This window comes from Gossypium hirsutum, chromosome A10 (assembly GCF_007990345.1).
Source record: "Gossypium hirsutum isolate 1008001.06 chromosome A10, Gossypium_hirsutum_v2.1, whole genome shotgun sequence".
Lineage (NCBI taxonomy): Eukaryota > Viridiplantae > Streptophyta > Magnoliopsida > Malvales > Malvaceae > Gossypium > Gossypium hirsutum.
Genome location: NC_053433.1, coordinates 11,606,921 through 11,622,232, shown reverse-complemented (window position 1 = coordinate 11,622,232; position 15,312 = coordinate 11,606,921). Strand labels below are relative to the sequence as shown.

The 15,312-nt window shown below is 31.1% G+C and overlaps 3 protein-coding genes across 4 annotated transcripts; 2 read left to right on the top strand and 1 right to left on the bottom strand.

Annotated features, from left to right (window-relative positions):
- The first annotated feature begins 346 nt into the window (after positions 1 to 346).
- LOC107897271 (methyl-CpG-binding domain-containing protein 11) lies at positions 347 to 4,148 on the top strand. Of its 2 annotated transcripts, XM_016822656.2 has the most exons (3): positions 347 to 592; positions 684 to 754; positions 2,957 to 4,148. In XM_016822656.2, exons 2-3 carry the CDS (start codon positions 692 to 694, stop codon positions 3,884 to 3,886), a joined length of 993 nt encoding a protein of 330 aa, XP_016678145.2. In that variant the 5' UTR covers positions 347 to 592; positions 684 to 691; the 3' UTR covers positions 3,887 to 4,148. The 2 variants fall into 2 exon arrangements, with proteins under 2 accessions (XP_016678145.2, XP_016678146.2); XM_016822657.2 differs by lacking the exons at positions 347 to 592; positions 684 to 754 and adding an exon at positions 1,998 to 2,436.
- A 150-nt stretch (positions 4,149 to 4,298) lies between these two features.
- Positions 4,299 to 6,768, top strand: LOC107897273 (glucan endo-1,3-beta-glucosidase 14). Its single transcript, XM_016822658.2, has 3 exons — positions 4,299 to 5,197; positions 5,443 to 6,482; positions 6,590 to 6,768. The coding sequence occupies exons 1-3, from the start codon at positions 5,017 to 5,019 to the stop codon at positions 6,662 to 6,664; spliced, it is 1,296 nt and encodes a 431-aa protein (XP_016678147.1). The 5' UTR covers positions 4,299 to 5,016; the 3' UTR covers positions 6,665 to 6,768.
- A 1,376-nt stretch (positions 6,769 to 8,144) lies between these two features.
- Positions 8,145 to 9,188, bottom strand: LOC107896091 (protein LURP-one-related 12). The gene is made up of 2 exons (XM_016821230.2): positions 8,770 to 9,188; positions 8,145 to 8,686 (listed from the first exon to the last, which is right to left on the bottom strand). The coding sequence occupies exons 1-2, from the start codon at positions 8,992 to 8,994 to the stop codon at positions 8,279 to 8,281; spliced, it is 633 nt and encodes a 210-aa protein (XP_016676719.1). The 5' UTR covers positions 8,995 to 9,188; the 3' UTR covers positions 8,145 to 8,278.
- Between the last annotated feature and the right edge of the window lie 6,124 nt (positions 9,189 to 15,312).

The window sequence follows — 15,312 nt, the reverse complement described above, 5'->3', positions numbered from 1 at the left end:
ACTATATATGTATTTTTAATTCATATATTAAAAAGTTATTAAGAAATATAAAAAACAAAATATTATTTGTAAACAAAAATAAATATATTATATTTTTAAAAATTTTAATTTTTAATATTAAATTAAATTAAATTAAAGCAAATAATTTGATAGCTATCTATCACACATAAACACAAAATATTCTCAAAGTCAGCGTACAACTCACGCGCTATGTTACGGCGTGAATCAAATTGACGAGCCAGGATGCACGAGGACCGAACAGTACTCTCCGGATATTTTTGAAACCGCGAATCCAGGACACGTGTCCACAGACCTAAATTTCAAAACTCAAACAGATAATGGAATCGACTCGAGACGAGAAAAAGTTATCCTTAAAAGACCAATTGGCATCTTGTCATTGGATGACATTTCAATACACAAGTTTTCTGAACCTCGTGTCGTTATTTTATCAATACCTCATTAGATTTTGTAAATAAAAAAACATAATCCCGAACTGAAGTCTCAACGGTTTTTATGACACTTCCTTCTTCTTACCAGAGAAAACACATAAATTCAAAGCAGAGAGAATAGGGAAAAGAAAACCCTTTTTAAGGTTAAATTTTTAGAGATAAGGGTCGTTGTTCTTTTTTATTTTTTTGGCTTTTTTCCCCTTTTTTTCAGATAGAAATTTGTTGTTTTTGCAGGTGAAAAAATGGAGAGTAAGGAGGAAGTTTTTTCTGTTGAGCTTCCAGCACCTGCTTCTTGGAAGAAAATGGTGATTTTTTTTTTCAAATTTGGTTGAGTGCTTATGTTTTAATTTGCTTGTTCCTTTAAATTTTCTATCTTGCTTTTAGTGTTTTATAAATCTGCTTTTTCCCCCTTTTACTTTTTAAAAATTTGGTTATTGTTTGTGTGGATTTGGGGATTTACTAATTGCTTTGTGTTTTATTGGTATTGTGCTGTAATGTGTTTGTTTTTGGTTGTACTTTTATCATTAAGTTTAGCGTTGAAGGTTTTACCTTTGTGTTGGTGATAATAGTTGAAATTAGGGTTTTGTGGAAGTTTTGATCTTTTCAACCATTTTTAGGGTTAAGTTTATTTTTTACATGGTAAGTAAAATTTCCAAAACATTTAACCAGGAAAGCAAAAATTTTCCTTCACATGTGTTTCCCAAAGTAAAAATTTCTTTCTTTGGAGAAACGGGGACTCCTATTTTGCATTATATTATGAACCTCATAAGAGTTTCAGTGACAAATCATGCTGGTTTTCCCAGCTGAAATATGCTATTATTCTCCTTTGGGCTTTCTTTAAACCTAACACTGGTTTTTAAACCTGGAAAACTTCCAAAGCAGTTACACAATATGGGACAAAGCTCCGAAGCTTGAAACGAGTTAATGTTAAACACTTAAAAACTTTTATTCAAAAATTCCAAAGTTTGTTGTTTTATAACTTAGGGAAACAAAATGAGCAGTCTTTTTTGTGCATATACTTGTATTCGATACCATCCCTAAGTCTGAGAAACATGGGTGCACGTAATGGTAAATTTGTGTGCTATTAAGAGTGTAATGTAATACATTTAGTAATTCAATGGTCTCTACTTTTAGCCTGGGTAAGGGATTTTATTAATATTGTTTATAGATCTCACTGCTTAAGTTTATAGACTATGTACTTCATTCATTTATATCACAGACCCTACCTTAATCTCCGATGTATTTTAATCTTTCGATTATGATTCTTACAATATATTTTCTTTTGTCTTTGCATAAATTTGCATTTTGTTCTGTAAGAGGACAGTTAGTTGATGTTTAAGGCCATATTTCTTGGCTAATGGAGTAATCAAACTATGTATTTTTCTTTGGAAAATGATGATTTCTTGGGTACTTTTTAGCAGTTCACAAATTTAACTATTTGGGGATAGGCAGGTGGAGGCAGTGAGAGGGGGCTGGCCCTGGTTTTTGGGAAACAGGCTAACCCTTATCTGTTAAGGATCTGTGCATAAAATTAGGCAAACCTGTAGGGTTCTTCTATCAGTTTCCTCTTTTGTAGTACAACTTTCAAGCCAAGAAAAAGCATATTTATCATGTTAATGGTGATTGATAAGTGTCATTTTGTTTTCTTACAATGACTTGGTTGGTACATGGTATAGTATCATCTCAAATTCAAATCTGGCTGCATGAATCAATTGAAATTTGAATCCTACTGCATGAATCAATTGAAGCAAATTATAATCCCTACATTATTTGATTTTGAGTACGGCTAGATTTAGTATTTACATACAGGGAATTAAAACATGAGGAAAGGGCTGAACGTTGCTGATAAACCACTTAATTATATGGTCTGGAATATCCTAAAAACTGCAGTGGATTGAAATGTCCGAATTTACCAGCATGAGTTGATTCAGTTTATTTTAGCACCGTGGCAAGCCCCAGGTTTAAGTCTCACCAGTAATTCTATTTGGTGAGTAATCTATAAATACCAGTTTCAGTTTTTGTTAAACCAGTGGCATGCCCCGACTCAGACTAGATAACCTCCCCATACCTAAACTTTTTCTCATAAAGAAAGAAATGTCCAAATTTTAGTAATATTGCTTTCCTCTCTCCGTGTGTGTAGACACTGTACAAACTTTTCTTTTACTTTGTATCTAGTAGTCCTCTGCTTGATCAGCGTTGAATTGTTTCATGATCATTCCGATGTTAGTATTTTTTGCTTTTAAGTATTTAAATTGTTGATGTCATTGAATTATTTGGCATGGCCCTTTGGCAGAAATTAAACATTCCCTTAACAACTTAGGTCTTGACTACATATAGATCGGCAATTACCTTGTGCCTTCTACTTGTTTTGTATGATCTGAAACATGCAGATGGATTATGATACATTTTGAATTTCATATTTCAGTGTTCATGTTATTGTGCTTCTTCTTTAATTGATTTGGCTGTAGTATACTTGTATAAAATGTCTTTCTGGTTTTTTTTTACAGTTTTTTCCCAAGAAAGTCGGTTCACCCAGGAAGACTGAGATCATGTTCATTGCACCAACTGGGGAGGAGATTAGTAGCAGGAAACAGTTGGAGCAATATCTAAAATCACACCCTGGTAATCCTCCAATAACGGAGTTTGATTGGGGTACCGGTGAGACCCCTAGAAGATCAGCAAGGATCAGTGAAAAGGCCAAGGCTACTCCAACACCAGAAAAGGAACCCCCAAAGAAGCGAGGCCGAAAATCGTTGAGTGCAAAGAAGGAAAACAAGGAAACAGAGGCTGTTCCCGAAAAATCCGAAGGTGAGAAAGAAAATGAAAAGGAAGATGCACCAACCACTGAAAAGGAAACTGCGGAAGCTGAAAGAGAAAAAGATACTTCCATTGAAACTCAGGTTCAGGATGGAGGTAAAACAGAAGTGGCAGACCAGACTGGGCATGCTGACACCAAGATGGAGGAAGCTGGTACAGATGTTAAGGTACCAGAAACTGCAGAGGCTGGCAAAAAAGAAGAGGCTGCTGGTACCGAAGAAACACCAACTGCAATGGAGGTTCAAGAGAAACCTGCAGAAGCTAGTTGCATAGATGGGACTCAAACTGCAAAAGAAGAGGAAGCCCCTACTGAAAAGGTGCCACAAACTCAGGCAGAGAAAGAGAATGGTACATGTGAGAAACAACCAGAAAACCCAGAAACTGTGACATTGGAAGCTAATGGGGGAGTGGAGAAAGAGAATCCAAATGGAGCAGTCCCTGTATCTGAGGGAGAAGCCAAAGAGACACAAGGTTTACAGGAGGTGGCTGGCAAGTGTAGTGTTGAGGTCGAGGACAAAGGCAAGGCAGTAGATGCGGAGGTGATTGAAAATGGTAAGGTTAAAGAAGGTGGGCAAGCTGATACCCCACAACCTACAGGATCTGCGCCTGCAAGCAACTAATATGACAACCAGTATCCTAGCCACCCTGTGGTATTCTAGTTTATTGTATTTGCCTGTAACCTCTATGATGATTCCATGGATGACTGTAACATTAATGATGTTTCTGCTAGATTTGTTTGTTAGTGGGATAGCAATCAACCTGTATCCCTGTAAGAAGTAGGTTTGAACGTTGCAGCTTTTGTTACATTGTGTAGAACTTAGATTGTAGGCACATGAAACTCGTGATTTATGGTTAATGGCTCAAGTCTCAGATCGAACATTACATGTTATGTCATTGGTTAACTGCACTGTGTATGCTTGATATGTTGTTGACACAATATGCTGGTGTTTTTTCTCTGTTATAAATATTTGGAACCATTGCATGGTTCCTGGTGCATGGAACCGTCGTGCCCTTGCTTAACGTGCAGCTTTTTAACCCCTGGATAAAGCATGTAGGTAGGTGTTTCATTTGCATGACATTGGTCGCTCTCATGATCTGTTTACATAATTATTTGGAGTTCAAAGGCAACATTGATAGCTCTCCTTCATGAGCATCTTCCATCTTTGCTGGGTATGCACATGCTGCGTAGTTTTCAAAGCAATAATCGAAGGTGTTTTGCCAACGATTTTTAAGACTGTTAAATAAGAACTATATTTTTCTTTATTCGAAGGGTTTTCCCATATGAATATAATCGTTGTAATGATCAATGGAATATGCACTGTAGGCTTTTCGTTAACCTACAAAACTGGGTCCTCACCAAGCTTGATTAAGTAGCTTAATAATCATGCCACCTCTTCTATAATGCAAAAGCAACAAGCAAAAGCCAAACTTATTTCCATCATTAACCAATGTTTCACTTCTCCTCATATCCCAAGAAAGGTATACATAAAAATTATTCAACTATCCACCTGCATACACGAGCGGCTCATGTACTTTTTACGAGTAACAGTGTCATTTGTTTATGGACAACCCCCCAAGAATAGAAAGTTGCAGAAAAGGCATACTTTGAAAGTAAGAATCTTTTAGTTTTTTTTTTATTGAGCTTTGGGTTAAGGTTAAGAATCTTCTTCCTCTTCTTTATTTCTAAAGCCTTTTTGGTACATCATCTTTAAATAAGGTTTAAGAATATTTTCTTGGGTGGTTTTGTGACATGCCTGCATTAACAAGTCTTGCCTTTCTTTTTGCTATAGTTTTTAAGTCATCAAAGACTGGACCAACCCCACCTCTTCTACAAATGGAATGCACATCCTCCGTTTATCTTCCTACATTTCAAATGGGTTCTTCTTTCTTTCTCTGGCTCTTCCTAATCTTCTCTGTCATATTCTCTCCTGGTATGCACCTTTCGTTATTGTGTCTTTTCTTTTTGCTGATACTTATTGCATATGTAATACACCATAAAAAAAAATAAAAAAGAAAAAAATCCCTTTTTTTCATCAATATGGCTGCTTTGCTTTAATCCATTATAAGTTTGGCTGCATGCTGAGTTGATGAATTACTCTGCCTTTCAATGACTATGTATTATTGGCCATGTCTAATTAAAGCACATATATTATTGGTGATGTGTGTGATCATGCAGTTTCAGCTAAACATTCAGTCACATGGACCTATGGAGTAAACTATGGCAGAATAGCAAACAACCTACCACAACCAGAAAGCGTGGTGACTCTTCTAAAAGCTGCAAAGATAAACCACATTCGTATCTACGACGCAGATCACGGAGTTCTCCAGGCCTTTAAAGGGTCCGGTATAGAAATTATAATTGGACTTCCCAATGAATATTTAAAAGAAATAAGTATAGGTGAGGACCGTGCCATGAATTGGGTACAAGAAAACGTACAGTCATTCCTTCCCGATACTCGAATCCGAGGAATAGCCGTCGGCAATGAGATATTGGGAGGGACAACTATAGAACTTTGGGAGGTCTTATTACCAGCAGCAAAGAATGTTTATAGTGCTCTTTACAGATTGGGTTTACAGCATACTGTTGAGGTTTCAAGTCCACATTCAGAAGCTGTATTTGCCAATTCTTTCCCACCATCAGCTTGCATCTTCAGACCCGATGTTGCTCCATTCATGAAGCCACTATTGGAGTTTTCCTCACAGATAGGCTCTCCGTTTTATATAAACGCATATCCGTTCCTAGCCTACAAGAATGACCCTCAACACATCGACATTAACTACGCATTATTCAAAGATAATCGTGGGATTTACGATGCAAAAACGAAGCTACATTATGATAACATGTTTGAAGCTCAGGTAGATGCAGCCTATGCAGCATTGGACAAAGCTGGTTTCAGCAAGATGCAAGTCATTGTTTCTGAAACCGGATGGGCTTCGCGTGGGGATCCTGATGAAGCTGGTGCAAACGTGAAGAACGCAAGGACTTACAACCGGAACCTGCGTAAACTGTTGGCTAAGAAGAAGGGAACCCCATTTAGGCCAAAGATGGTGATCAAGGCTTATGTTTTTGCATTGTTCAATGAAAATTTAAAGCCTGGGCCAACATCCGAGAGAAACTTTGGATTGTTCAAACCTGATGGAAGCATTTCGTATGATGTAGGGTTCACTGGACTGGTGCCTTCTGCAGCACCACCCTCCATACTTGTCTCTTTTAAGGTATGCTTTGCTTTTCTTCATTGCCTATCTCATAATATTCCATTTGAATATGATTACTGTTGTTGATTTTGTGTAGTTAATTTTGTCAACATTGGTTTTGTTTGCAGGAAATTGCGGGGCAGGGTTGGTTAAGATGGTCTTATTTATTGGTTTCCACGGCTTGGGCTGTTGTTTTACTCTAGTCTTTAGGATTATCTACATTATTTACTAACTTTGGATTCTTTGTATAGGGAAGTTCTTATCGGACCAAGTTGATTCAACAATAAAACTTTCTATTTCTCAGGCCTCCAATTTCCTTTTATATTTACCAAAATATCTTTTCATAATTTAGTATTTTTATTAATAATTAATTAATTAAAATTTTAAATCTATTTAAAGTATTATAAGAATTCAATTCCTAACTCAACTCCAATACTCCAATAATTTGACTGCTGAAAATTTAATTATAAAAAGATTTTTTTTTCATTTTAATTTTAATGTTCATTTCGAAAATGAGTAACTAAAGATAATTAATAATGTTTTTTTTTCTTAACTGTACATATTTTTATTAGTATAATAATAAATTTAGCTTTTAAAATTTATACAATTTATCAATTTGTTCCTGATTTAATAAATTTAGCCTGCAACATTGATAAAGAATATATAAACATTGAAAGTTAAATTTATTGTTACACAAATAAAAAAAATATGTACAATTGATAGTAAACATTAATATTGTAACGTTGAAATTAATTATCCAAGGACAGGAATTAAATAAATGATGAATTTGAGAGATACTAATTAAAGAAATCTAAATATGGTTGAATTAGATGATAGGCAAGATTTGTGGGTGCACATTTCTAACAATATTTTGGATATATGTTGTTGTTCTATTGGTGGGAAAATTGTAATAGCCGACAAAAACTTTAATTCAAATCAGATACTGGATTAAATATAACATTTTTATTCATTCAATTTTAAATTATTTTCTCATTTTGAAATTTTAATTTCCATTCTTATTCCACGAGAATAGCACCAAAGAAAATCAAATATTTACTCTCTTTTGGGATGTATGTTTTAATTTTTAATTCAAATTTTATTCTAAATTTAAGTTAATTACATTTTCAGAACCATTTTGAATATATTATAATTTTTATTATGTTTTTAATAGTTAGATTTTTTTTTAAAAAAATCAATTAAGTTTCTTAGTTTTTTTCGCACCCAATTGAACCATTCAACTAAAAAAATTAATCAAATAGACCATTTGACGAACATTAATTTTTAAAAATAAATACCATTAATTGTTATTATGTTTAATGGTCAACGTTAATCAAAGAGTCTATTTGATTAATTTTTTAAGTTGAAGAGCTCAATTGAGTGAAAAAAGTTGGAAGGAGTTAATTGATTTTTTTTTTAAAAAAATTCAAGGGCTTTATATCATTAAGATTTCTCCTTTTATTCTTACTTTTTTGGGCTAAATTATTGTTTATTTTATTCTTTATATCTATTTTACCATTTATGTTCTAAGATTATAGTTGTTACTCTCAAATAATATAATCTTCAAAGTTCAAATTTACATCTCCCTTCAAAGAAAATTTTTATTTATTTTAATTTATACAAATTTAATCTAAATGCAATTTAAAAAATAGAAAGCTATCTGAAAAGGGACGTTATATTATAGTTCTCAATCTTTTTGAAATCATATACAAGCATTTTCCCGCAACTCCTTTAAAAAAAAAAAGAAAAAAAAGGAGAACATATAATAATAATAATAATAATAATAATAATAATAATAATAATAATAATATAAGAAAATTTTAAAACATTAGCGGTGTGTGGTAGGGGAAGGTCTCAGCCTCATAATAATTTTGGACATAATCATCACCATAGATCTGATCAATAACAAGTACCAACCCCATAGCAAAGGCTCCATCAAAGCCTGGTTTTAAGGAAAGCAAAAACACGTCCTTCCCAAGTACCACCTTCCTCGAAGCATCAACTTTCCGTTTGACCTCAGCCATTGATTCCTTCCTTGCATTCAATATCTTGCAGCTTCGTTGCCCAAAGTTCCCTTCGATCTGGTACTCCTCTCCTGGATTGTTCAACATTTCAACTATCATCCCACACCGTCCGATTATTGATGATCTTTTCACACTGAATATCGGTTTCTGTCCTTCCGATCTTTCCCCTACAAACCCTTCCCACCGCTGATGCAAACTCGGCCTCTGCAAGAAGGACACGCCAACTAAGTAACCCTACATGAACCGAGTCAAACCGTTCGAATTAAAAAGAAAGTGAAGAAACATACCTTTTTTCTTAGGGTGAGTAGGCATTTTCCATGAGCATCCATAAGAACAAGTTGACCTTTATCACGAGGAAGAGGGCCGTAGGAGTCGACTCGGAAGAGTAACTGGCCTTTACAGTCGTAAACAATGAAGCCATCGTTGGCGAAGAAAAGAGAAGTTTTAAGAACAGTGAGATGCTTCTCTTGTTCGTAAATATATTCGCCATCTACACCCAAACCTGCTTTCATTTTTGTTCCGCTCTATTATAAGTAATCCAGGGTGTTTTAATTTGAAGCAAAAGGGGGAAAAACAGTGAAGAATTTTGAGTGTAAATGCGAGGGACTGAACTGAAATAGAAAAAGTAGACGTTGAACGGAAGATTTATAGTGCCTTTGGGACTTGGGAGGAACATACAACACGTTTCAAACAGAACTGAATGCTCGATTGGAAATTTCATTTTCTTATTTGTTTTCGGCTTTTAAATTATGATTTCCCACGTGTTTTTTTTCCTTTAATATAAGGTAATAAATATCCATAAAAAAGAATATTATTAATTATTATCCAAAAATAATAAAGAATGTTTGTATTTAGAAATACGTGAGTTAGGGCCCTCGACTCTTTATATATAAAAAAAGCCATTTGTAGTTTATTTAATATTTCATATTTTTCCTCTTTAAATTTATATTTTTATCAAATCACTCTAAAATGAATAGAAAAATTAACGTTTTTTAATTTTATTGATATGACATACACATAAATGATACGTAAACATTTAATTAACTTTTTAAAGTTTTAAGAATTAAAAAAATTGTAAAAAGCATTTTTAAAATTAAAATCACTAAAAAATATAAAATATTTTTAAAATTTTAAAAAATTAATTAAATACTGACATGTCATCTTTGTGACAATTCATATGTATGCTATGTCAGTAAATTTAACAAACGTTAAGTTTTTCATCTATTTTAGGACGATTTGATAAAAATATATAAGTTTAAAGATTAAAATAATTTTTTTGTGTAATTTTAGGGTCAAATAAAACATTATATCAAAAGAAAAATATGATTTAACTTAGTTAACGTTATTAAATTAAATCAATTAATGGAATGTAACTTTAAATACAAATTTAGAATATAAACAAATTTAAATATAAAAATGAGAAAAAAAATTGAAGAGTTTAGCTGTCAAAAGTAAGTTTGAGTATAAAAACTAATATATATAATTTAGAGGTCAAACCATTCCCTAAACCTCTGATTTACTGTTAGTAGTGTAGAATATGAGAACAAATGATTAAAATTGAAATTAGATGAATTTAATTTTAAAATTTTAAGATAATGTGGTATATTTTATATAAAAAAAACAAAGTGAAATAATATGATTAATTATCGTTTGAACAAATATAATGATTATGTGTAAACTCTAAAAAGAAGAAAATTCTAAAATATTTAGAATTTAGATTTGATAATTCAACAAACTTCATTATGATGTATTATTAATAAAAATAAATAAGTTTTTAAAAATTAATTAGATTATGATATAATACAATGTGATTGAAAATTTAGGTAAAAATAATATTGATATAAAAAATAAAGGTTTAAGAGTGTAAAAAGTTTTGAAGCCTTAAAAAAAACAATTAAGTTACTTTTTTTTCTACTTTTTTTTCTTACACTCAATTAAGTATTTGAGCTTTCAAAATGCATAAAAAAATTCCCTCAAACTTCTTCAAAAAAAATAATTAAGTCCTTTTTTTTTACTTAATTGTGTACTTGAACTTTCAAAATGTATCAAAAAGACCCTCAAAATTTTTCAAAAAAGCAATTGAGCTCCTGCTCTTATTAGAAATTAGAAAATTTTTAAAAAATTTTAAAAATAATAAATTTTAATAAAAATATAAAAATATAAAATTTATTAAAAATTAGAATTTTTTTATAAAAATTGTAAAAAAATAAAAAAATTGTAAAATTTTATAAAATCATAAAAAATTAATAACCCCTATTTTTTTTCAATGAAAGTCATCATGTGTTGCAACACGGTGTGACATGTGGTGATTTTTTAAAATAAAAATAAAAATCAATAAAAGTTATAGAAAAATTATAAAATGCTTCTTTTGGTACGATAATTTTTATAAAAAATTTTACAAAATTTATATTTTTTTTACATTTGTATAATTTTCTTATGACTTTATAAAATTTTATAATTTTTTATATTTCTATATATTTTATAAATTTTCACTATTTTTATAAAATTTCACAATTTTGTATATTTGTTATGATTTTTATACTTTTTTCTATTTTTAATAAATTTTTAATATTTAAATTTTTATTAAAATTTAATAATATTTATAGCTTTTATTGATTTTAATTTTTATATATTTTTTTAATTTTTAATAAAAGTAAGGGCTTAATTGCTTTTTTTTTAAGTTTTAAAGTCTTTTTAATGAATTTTAAAAGTTTGAGTACTCAATTGAGTACAAAAAAAAGTAAGGGCCCCGGTCCCCCTAAAATGTAAATTTTCTCTTTTGGCCTTTAAAATTTCTTAAAAATTTTAAATTAGTAAATGTAAATTTGTACTTTAACCCCCCTAAAATTATAAAATTTTGATTTAATCATTTACAAATTATAAAAATATAAACTATAAAAAATTAAAATTTTATTTGACCATCCTAAAATTTTTTTCTGACTTCGCCCTGTAGTGAGCCAAGTCCGAAGAAAATGGGAATTTTATTGAGTGGAATATGTATGGTCTACGTCTATCTGTCGGGCAAATGATATATGCAAAAGATTGGAATATTGCTGGTAAGGTTGCCAATCATTTCTTCTTTTGTTTCAATACATACATAAATATATATTTGTGTCCAAACCGTGTGGGTCTTTATTTTTTTCTTAAATAATAATGAAAATGGTAAGCTTTTGTTTAGTTAGAGCATAGTTTTCAAGCTTTCATGGAAAGAGAGCGGACACTACAAATGAGGACATTAGTACCAAATATGAGATTCGTGGGTTACCATTTCCTTTTTAGGTATCAAAATTAAGTTATAAATACACTTTTAGTTCGTATGAGCTTATAATTTATATATTTTAAAAGATAAGAAGTTAAATCTTCTCATTTTTAAAGAGTCACAGCCTCTATCCGCCTCTTTCACGTTGTCCATATTTATAGGTTGAGTCACATTAAGTTGGGAAAAACGTCTAAGCTCAAGCTCAATCCGGCTTAGCGCATTCATATACTTCACTAAAAATAATAAAATATTAAAATTATGTAATTTTATATTAATATTTATATATTTTAATAATTAATTCAAATAAAATTATTTTTAAAATTCAAGTTAATCTGTTGGAAAAATAAAAAATTATTGTTAAAACTTAACTCGACTCAGGTGTAGTAGGGGTGTGCAAAATTCGGGTAAAACAGAAAAAATTCAATTAACCGACCGAATTCGGTTAATCGGCCGGTTAACCGAATTAATTCAGTTGGGGGTCGGTTAAATTTTTTTTGAGTTTTCGGTTAACGGTTAATTCAGTTCGAAACCGGTCGGTTAACCGAAAAAATTTGGTTAACCTAAAAAAATTAATAAAAAATTATAATATATAAATAGTCCACTATTCACTCAAATCCAATCCAACATAAACTCAAATACCCAATCTAATATATATTAACCCAAGTACCCAACCCAACCCAATCATAAAAATTACAAATAATTTAATAAATAAAAATAAAAATCTAAAACTAAAAATAAAAATAAAAAACATATAATTTTATATAAATAATTCGGTTAATTCGGGTAATTCAGTTAATTCAATTAATTCGGTTAATTTTATACTTATTTTAACCAAAAAAATAAAAAAAAAACATATAATTTTCGGTTCGGTTAATTTTTTTTTAAAAAATTTGGGTTCGGTTAACAGTTAAAATTTTTGAAAGGTCGATTAATTCGATTAATGTTATTTTAGGTCGGTTAACCGATTGAACACCCCTACTCAGATAGGTCACAGATCTACCTTCTATCATCTTTTTAACTTTTTACTTTTTATTGATTCCACATACAATTAAAAAAAAAAAGTACGTGGCAACAAAACCGTGATAAAGTTGCGTATTAGTACGAGTGGGTAGAGTTTAAATATCGAAAACTCATCCCTTATCCTAAATTTGTAATAATAAAAAAGAAATAAGTTGATAGTTTTTACTATAGTTAACACCCTTATTTATGTGGTATAATTGATGGTTAAAGAACATAAGACAACCAAGCTTTAAGAATTTTGGAAAATGAAATTCTAGTAAAAACTTTAATCAAGTTAGACTCCTAAGTAATTAATCATTCCAATAAATTCCATATTATTGTGGTAATGATTTTATTGTTGTTACTTTTTAACTCATATAAATAAATATATGAAAATTAATAGTTTAAAAAAAACCCCTGAGAATTATTAAGTTTAATAAGATTATTAACTTAATTATGCATTTATTTTTATGTTTTGTAGAAGTATTATTTTTTAAATATGTTTTATTATATTAATAATAAACTAATTCAATTGGTAATATTTATCTATTTACATGACTTATTTTTAGCAAAAGGAAGGAAAATTGTCAATCCAAACAACATGGTAGGCTTGGTTTACGGTCCTTACGAGATCATAACACTTCTTTTATAATGAAATTGGGTTTCAACATTGTGTCGAACTCCTCTGCTCTGTGGGTTAGTGTTCTGCAATCTAAATATGGGGTTCAAAAGGGGAGGGAGTTCCTTTTTCTTTCTTTCTTTTTTTGGTGGAGATCACTCTTAAAAGTATGGCCTCTTATTCGTAAAACCTTCTATGGTCTGTTGGAGATAGTAAAAGTATATCTGTTGGAAAGATCCTTGGATCCCAAACGTTGGGCCTTTGTGTAGAAAGCTTCCTACTAATTTTATTATGGATATGGAATGTTCTCTTAGTGATATGGTTACTGAGAATGGCGATTGAAATTTGGAGTTCTTTCATCTTTGGGTTTTAAAATATGTAACTCAAAAGATTGCTCGAGTCCCTCCTCCCCAGTTAAGCTCTGGTACTAACAGAATTATCGGGGGAGGCACCACATTTGATTCCTTTTCCATCAAAAGTGATTATGAAAAAATACGAGGAGGATTATGGAACACGAAAGAAGCTATTTGACAGTTACTATGGAAGTTTCAAGGACCACAAAGGGTGAGATTTTTATTATGGCTTGCCCTTAAACAACGGTTACTCGCTAATGCGGAGAGGACAAGAAAAGGAATATGTATTAATCCTGCTTGTGGAATTTGTGGTCATGAGTATGAAGATTTGCTACACACCCTTTGTGGATATTTTTACTCCAGGACACTCTTTTAATGGATGGAGCATAATCTCAAAGACAAGCAAATGGCTAGTTTAGCAAGAGGAGTTAATTGGAATTGTTTGTTCGGGATTATAATTTGTCGCATTTGGAAGAATTGAAACCTCTATATTTTCCAAGGTCTCGCTTGGAAATCTAATATAATTATCAAAGTTTCTCTTACCTAGGCTAAGCAGTATGCTTTTGTGATAGATTCATGCGCTCCCAAATCTTCAAGATTTGGTCGACAACTCTTCTTTTTCGAACAGTTGGGTGTGCTTGAATTCATATGGATCAGTTAGACCAGAAGATGCTTTCGCTACATCTGGTGGGCTTTTGAGAAACCAAAATGGAGAGTGGATTATTGGCTTTAGCAAGTACTTGGGCAATTGCACAGTACTTGATTCTGAACTTTGGGGCATTTTAGACAGTTTGAAGCTCGCGCTTGATCAGGGATTTGAAAACGTCTTAATTCAATCTAACAATCTCGTGGCAATCAACATGATCAAAGATGGCATTCGCGAAAACTCTAACTCCGCTTTGGTAAGGAGAATCCATACAATTTTGAAGCTTCTTAATCTTTGGAGTCTTCAGCATATTTCTAGAGAGGATAATAAACTCATAGATAAGATCGTTAAGGCTGTACAAGATAGAAAAACTTATTTATGATTGATGGAGGAGTCCACTTAGATGCCTTTTACTTAGTGTTTATTTCTTAACTGTATTTATTTCCACCAAAAAATATGGCAAATCCCAAATTAAAACACTTATATAAATTAATTTAAAACCTTCTCTTTCTTTAATAGTTGAGAAATTCAAATTATTTTAACCATTTTTTAGTTCTTTATTATTTATCCTCAAATTTTATTATATATAGTTTAAAGTTTTACCATGAATAAATTTTCAAAAGTATACTATTTATAATTATATATTTAAAAAATCTCAAACTTTCAATTTATTATTAATATATTTTTTATATTCATCATTAATATTTCAATTTAATTTATATTTTTTTTATAAAATATTGTCAACCCAAACAGCATGGTGGGCTTAGTTTACAGTCCTTGCGAGATCATAACACTTCTTTTATAATGAAATTGGGTTTCAACATTATGTCGAACTCCTCTGCATAGGGGTGAGTATTCGATCGAGTCGAGTCGGATAGAGTCAAAAAATTTCAAGTTAGTCGAGTTGACGAATCCTATTTTAGCAACCGAACTCAATTTAAATTTTTTTCGAAT